This window comes from Cuculus canorus, chromosome 13, assembly GCF_017976375.1.
Source record: "Cuculus canorus isolate bCucCan1 chromosome 13, bCucCan1.pri, whole genome shotgun sequence".
Lineage (NCBI taxonomy): Eukaryota > Metazoa > Chordata > Aves > Cuculiformes > Cuculidae > Cuculus > Cuculus canorus.
This window is the reverse complement of record NC_071413.1, coordinates 17,187,036-17,193,871: the sequence shown is the minus strand read 5'-3', so window position 1 is coordinate 17,193,871 and position 6,836 is coordinate 17,187,036. Positions and strand designations below refer to the sequence as shown.

The 6,836-nt window shown below is 49.3% G+C and overlaps 1 protein-coding gene across 1 annotated transcript; it reads left to right on the top strand.

Annotated features, from left to right (window-relative positions):
* The first annotated feature begins 1,054 nt into the window (after positions 1–1,054).
* Positions 1,055–6,243, top strand: NUDT7 (nudix hydrolase 7). Its single transcript, XM_054079082.1, has 3 exons — positions 1,055–1,276; positions 3,293–3,451; positions 5,356–6,243. Exons 1-3 carry the CDS (start codon positions 1,055–1,057, stop codon positions 5,737–5,739), a joined length of 765 nt encoding a protein of 254 aa, XP_053935057.1. The 3' UTR covers positions 5,740–6,243.
* The last annotated feature ends 593 nt before the right edge of the window (positions 6,244–6,836 follow it).

Here is a 6,836-nt window from a genome sequence, read left to right as displayed (position 1 = left end):
GGACACGCTCCAGAGCCTCAATATCCTTCTTGGAGCGAGGGGCCAGAACTGAACACAGGATTTGAGGTGTGGTCTCACCAGTGCCAAAAACAGGGGCAGAATCACCTCCCTGGACCTGCTTCCCAGCAGCTCCTCCCTGCACTGGAGCCGCTGTCATGTCTGCCTGGGGCCATCAAGCTCGGGGAGCTTGTTTCCCATAGCATCATAGAATAGTTTGGGTTGGAAGGGACATTAAAATTCATCTAGTTCCACCCCCCTGCCATGGGCAGGGACACCTCCCACTGGCTTAGGCTGCCCAAGGCCCATCCAACCTGGCCTTGAAGACCACCAGAGATGGGGCAGCCACAGCTTCCCTGGGAAACCTGGGCCAGGGCCTCACCACTCTCACGGTGAAGAAATTCCTCCTAATGTCTAGTCTAAATCTGCCCCTCTCCATATACCCATATATTATACCCATTCCCGCTCATCCTGTCACTGCAAACCTTTGTGAACAGCCCCCCTCCAGCTTTCCTGTAGCCCCTTCAGGTACTGGAAGGTCACTATAAGGTCTCCTCAGAGCCTTCTCCAGGCTGAACAACCCCCACTCTCTCAGCCTGTCCTCACATGAGAGGTGCTCCACATCTCTGATCGTCATTGCAGCCTCCTCTGGACCCGTTCCAAGACCTCCATATCCTCCTTATGCAGAGGATTCCACAGCTGTACACAATACTCCAGATGAGGTCTCACAAGAGAGGAAGAGAGGGGCGGAATCCCCTCCCTCGCACCGCCGGTGACGCCGCTTTTGGCCTCCTGTGCTGCGAGCGCACACTGCCGGCTCCTGTCGAGCTCCTCATCGAGCAGCACCCCGAGCCCTTCTCCTCAGGGCTGCTCTCAATCACATCATCCCCCACCGTGTGCTGAAATCGGGGATGGCCCCGTTTCCCCACCCCGCCGCCTCGCTGCCCCCCCGCTCGCAGCTCCCCGGGGCTGCGGGGCCCGGACGGCACCGGCGGCTGCGCAGAGCGCGGGGCGCAGCCCGCACCGCCCCCACCCGCCTCCCGGGGCGGGACGGGACATGGCGGAGAGGGGGACGGCGGGGACGGCGGGCGGCAGGGCTGAGGCTGTCGCGCTTTGCCCCCCCGGGGATGGCGTCAAGGAGCGGGCGCGGCGGCGGCTACGGGCGTTCGACGTTGGAGCGCGTTTCTCGCGGCTGCCGCCGCCCCGGGCCGCCGTGCTGCTGCCGCTGCTGCTGCGGGGCGGCGCGCTGCACCTGCTGCTCACCGTGCGCTCCCCGCAGGTGCGCACCCCGACACCCGCCCCGGGATCCCGGGATCCCTCCCGCATCCCCGAACGCCATGGTCCCATCCCTCCTGCCCACCCCCCCACCCCCCCCCCCCCGAACCCCACGATCCCCATCCCTCCCGCGGTTCTTGTCCCCCCCCCCGCACGCTTGGTCCCGTCCCTCCCCATCCATCCCCCACCCCGCAGTCCCATCCCTCCCGCACCCTGTGGTCCCTGTCCTTCTCGCACCCCATGGTCCCATTTCTCCCACGCCCCGCAGTCCCTGTACCCCCAGCACCCCACAATCCCCATCCCTCCCACACCCCCAGTCCTGTGGTCCCTGTCCCTCCCACACCCCCTATCCCCATCTCCCCCAGTGCCCACGATCCCTTTCCTCCTGCACCATCTCTGTACCCCCACACCCCACAATCCTTGTCCCTTCTGCACCCCCATTCCCCGTGATCCCTGTCATGCCTGCACCCCACAATCCCATCCCTCCCGCACCTCGCAGTCCCTGTCCCTCTCACACCCCACCGTCCCTGTACCCCCGCACCCTGCAATCCCCATTCCTCCCATCCCCCCCGCACCTCCGGTCCCCATCCCTCCCACACCCCGCGGTGCCTTTAACCCCAAGTCCTGCAATTCCGCTCTCCACCCCAGGTCCCCGCGATCCCTGTCACTCCTGCACCCCACAATCCCATCCCTCCCCTACCCCTGCACCCTGCGGTCCCTGTCCCCCCCATACCCCTGCACCCTGTGGTCCCTGTATCCCTGCACCCCACAATCCACATCCCTCCTGCAGTTCCTGTTGCCCCTGCAATCCCATCCCTCCTGCACCCCTGGTCCCCGCGGTCCCTCTCCCCCCCTGCACCTCCTGATCCCATCTCTCCCACACTCCGCAGTCCCATTCCCTCTGCAATCCCTGCCCCCCCCCCCAACACCCCACAGTCCCTCTCCCCCTCGCACCCCACAGTCCCGTCCCTCCTACACCCCACAATCCCAGTACCCCCGCTCCCTGTGGTCCCAGTCCCTGCCACAGCACCATCCCAATCCCTCCGCCCCCCCGGAGCCTGGGGTCCCAAGGGAATGCCGGCAGGTCCCGCTGTGCCCCAGGGACCCTGGTGCTCCCAGCTGGGAAAATGGGGGATTCCCAGAAACCTGTGACAGGAAGAGATGCTGGGATCACAACAGGGAATGCTGACTGTTTGCTGTGGCTTGAATAAGAAACCGACAACGCAGTGCAGCATCTGTCAGCGTGACCCTTCAGTCTGTCTGATAGCACTGTCCCCCCCGTTACTGTACTTGGCCCCACCCCAGGCCCCCAGAACGCTTCTGCCACCACTGTGTCTTCTTTCACAACTCATTTTCCATCTCTCCCCACCTCGATCAGTGCCTGTATGCAGAGATTATCTACTCGTCTGTTTTTCTGTTGCTGAAAAATCAAAGTTTTTTTGGTGTCTTTCTTAGAAATTTTAAGAGCCTGATAACTCCAGTGATGTAGCTGATAAACTGATTGCAAAGGGGTTTCCTACTGATCTTAGATGTGCGAGCCTGTAACTGTCACTAAGTAAGTTACTTAGATGTTTGCACATCTAAGATCAGTAACTTAAAAGTATGTTATTTCAATGCATGCTTTAGAAGTTCTTGCTCGTACCTTGAGTATTTTAACCTCAGTACTCAGGTTCTCTGTCTGGGCTCGTCTTTCAGTTTCTTAGGCAAACAAGATGATTTAAAAAGTAAATTTTGAAGTATCGGAACAGAATATCTAGTCTGAATTGCACAGTGCTGTACCAGTGATGTGTTTGTTCCTGATAGTGAGGGTTTATGGACTAGTCAGGTATAGGCCCAGCTTTTTGGCATGTAGCTCTTGATAAGGTACATTTCTTCTGATCCACAAATACCTCTTAGCCACCAGTTCGAGCTTTGACTGGAAAGATAAATCAAAATGATTCTGCAACTGAACGAATGTCTGTGTGTATCCAAAGAGAAGCATAAAACATGTATTTAACAGCAGCACTCCTTTAAATCCTAGCTGAGAAGGTCACCAGGGGAAGTGTGTTTTCCAGGAGGTAAAAGTGAAGAAACTGATAAAGATGAAATCGATACTGCGCTCCGAGAAGCTAAAGAAGAAGTGGGACTCGAGCCAGAGAAGGTGGAAGTCATCTGTAGACTTATGCCTGGAATTGATAAAGTAAGCAATAAACAGAGTAAGTCAGTGTATTGTTAGAAAACAGGCATGGGACATGTTCTTTTCAAGTTGGTAATGACCTTTTCAAACCTGTAACTCTGAATAAGCACCGCTTCATAAGGTGTGCAGCCTGTGCTGCCAGCAGAGCGAAGGGAAGAGGTTCTTGTTCTGCATTTGGTACGCGTGAGACCACGTCGGATGTACCCTGTCCAGTTACGAACACTGCAGTACCAGGGAAACGGTGCTAGACTGGCAGGAGTTTAGCAGAGAGCCACAAAAATTGTTAAGGAGGCTGGAGCACATGAATTAGAAGAAGAGAGTGAGAAGGGCGGTTTGCTCCCCTGAAGATAGCAAAGCTTGCAGCAGGTTTAGTTGCTTTCTTCAGGTACCTGCTGGGTGGTTATAGAGGAGGTAATACCAGATTCTTCTTGAGGCAATGGACACAAGCAGCAACAAATGAAATTTAATGAGACGCAAAGAAAATTCTCTTTACGGTGAGGTTAGCCAAGCAGTGGAACTGATTTTCCTGACAGGCTGTGTAATCTCCACCCTTGGAGATACTCAGAGCTCATCCAGACAAGGCTCCCGGCAGCCTCATGTAACCTCAGACATTTTCTCATTCTGTATCCCACTGAAAGCTGGGCTAATTCAGGCCCACAGGTGTCTCTGGAGGTTGTGTGGGTGGTGATTCCATATGGAACTCTAGCGAGGAGGCTTCTCTTCTGGAGGTGTCTTTAGAGTGTAAGTCACTGTGAATTAACAGGCTGACAACTTCAATAACAATATTCAGTGTTACGTAGGATTGGTTTTCCCAGAGTACAGAGGGATTACTCTTTCAAAAGACTTTGGTTTTGTTGTTCGGGTCACACTTCTCTTTATGAATACCCCTGCTGTTGGGATTTGTATCTGTTAGCCACTTAGTGTTAGCAGTACCCTTCCCCATTAAAAGAACAAAAGTACTAGTTTTAAAACTGTATTCCAGAATGCTTGATTTAACTTCTTAGAGTTCCTGTTCAGAGAACGTCAAAGCCACAGAGTTCAGAGGCTGTGTGTAAAAAAGATCAGGTTAGGTTTTGTAACTCTTCACTGTTTTCCGGCAAGTTGCCTCAGTCAGTAGAAAAGCTCATGTCGGTTTGGACCACAAAGGTTTTACTTGTTGGGTTCTGCTTTGCCTTCTCTGTGTGTACGTTCAGGTGATGCTAACTTGGATGGAGTCTCTCCAGACTTGCATTAAATAGCACAAACATTGAGTTTTGCTTTCTGTTGACAATGGTGCTTTGTAGGTAGAGACACAGAAGCAGCAATCTATCCAAAGATATGTGCTCTTTATGCAAGCTGCTATTTCAACAGATTTTGCCTCCCTATGAAAGAAGGGATTATATTTAAAACAGAAATGTCCGTAAATGAGCAGTTCCTAAAAGTGTATCTATGTTATAGATAAATATACTTCTATCATATTTCTGTATCTGTAGGAAAATATTTTGGTATCCTTGGAAAATAGATACAGAGGTGTGATAAAGCATAAATGATTTGGGAAACTTAATTAAAATCAGAACTCACCTAAGTAAATAAAGGAAGACTTGCGTGAGAGCGTGCATGGGGTTTATGTGTGTAGTGCATTGACAGATCTCTTAACTGCTCTATGAGTAGATGGATGAGCAGAATATTAGTTAAACCATAACAAATATAAAAAGAAAAAGTAAAATTGATTAAAATATATGTAAAATCAAATATAAGTGAACTGCCATTAGAGAGACTAAATTGCAGTAAAATAAGGAATATTTTGTAGGTTTCTTGTACTCATTTTGTAACAACTGAAATGTTTTGTAAAATAAAGAACATTATTTTATTTGATACAAACTTAGTGATTAGAGTCTTGTTGTTTTTGGTTTTTTTTTCCCTTTTAGATGAATTACTTGGTTACACCGGTCGTAGGATTTATAGAGGATACATTCCAGGCCGTTCCTAATCCAGACGAAGTGAGCACTGTTTTTCTGGTGCCATTGGAGTACTTTGTCAAGCCCTTAAATCACAGCACCTTGCCGTACACGACCTCATCTGGCCACTCCAGCTGGATGCACTGCTTTATTTACGATGACCAGGAACATAAAACATCATTCAAGATCTGGGGGCTTACTGCCCACTTTGCTTTATTTCTTGCTCTTGCAGTTTTTGGAGAGAAACCTTCCTTTGAAGTGGATTATGATCTTGAAAACTTAGCTTCATCCTCTGAGAATAACTTCATGAATTTATATGCATCTATATTTGAAAGAAAGAAGAGTAATCTGTGACAAACTGGTCTGGTAATTAAGTTATTTAGAAAGAGGAAAAATGTTTCTGTTTATTGCCTTTGTGCCTATTATTTGTTTGAATGTCACTATTGAAATTCTTCTGAAGTGGGAACTTACTAAAATATATTTTTAAATGATAAGTATATATATTTTATCTTTTTAACAATATTTTTAAGAGTGCAAGACTGAACTAGATTAGTAGAATTTTTAATCTGTTTTAGAGTTGCCAAAAGCACGTGGTATTTTTGATGGATTTAATATACAAATTTGGAAGATTTATTTCAGTTTCTGCCATTGTTTTGTGTGATTTAATACACTTTCTGTGGTTTGGTTTCTGTATAACGAGGTAACACTATTTTATCTATTTTTTGTCTGTTTGAATTAGAACATGAAATTTTGGGGATGCATCCATCTGTGTGGCGAACTACATACGCACAACGTGATCCATATGGTTTGGGGTGGTATCTTCAAGCACTTACGAAATGCACAATAAAATGATGAAAGGTGGCAAGTACTTTCAGAATCTTGTTTTGTTTTGGTTGGGCTTGTGGAGGGAAGAGGGAGGAATGGGTTTGATTACTTTTGCTCAAGTTGACGTTTCTCACAAGGGAATTCTTTAGGCTATGGAAAATGTGTGTAGGGAACAGTACTGAACTTTGCACCTCAACATCTCGGTAGCGTCACTCAGCTCCTAGAGGGAGTCATCTTAAGGAAGAAAAAAGGGGAGTTGAGAGTTCACAAGGATTAAGATGCTCATCAGCAGTTGAACATTTACCAGTAGACCTGGTGATGTCATATCCAAGGTGTCTGTGCTGCGAGTTTGTGTTTCCTCACTGCTCGTAACCCAGAAGCTTCTTCATAGCAGTCATTATCTCAAGGCCACATGGAGAAGCTGTTAAAAGCACAGTCTGAGGTGTATCTGGCGAGTAAGCAAGGTACCAGTCCTTAAAGAGCTGGTGTCTGAGTAACAAGTATGTGCTGAAAGCATCCAGAGTCCCTCAGGATCCCGTGCCCCAGTGCTAGGCTGGAATGAGGTGAAGGAATACGCTGGGGTGTCCTGGGTGTTGGGAGTTAACTCCATTGACCACCACTCTCTG

Coding starts and splice junctions, on each gene's coding strand:
- NUDT7 (XM_054079082.1), top strand. CDS start 1,055: ATGGCGGAGAGGGGGACGGCGGGGACGGCGGGCGGCAGGGCTGAGGCT. Junction 1,277..3,292: donor TCACCGTGCGCTCCCCGCAG/GTGCGCACCCCG, acceptor TTTAAATCCTAG/CTGAGAAGGTCACCAGGGGA. Junction 3,452..5,355: donor TTATGCCTGGAATTGATAAA/GTAAGCAATAAA, acceptor TTTCCCTTTTAG/ATGAATTACTTGGTTACACC.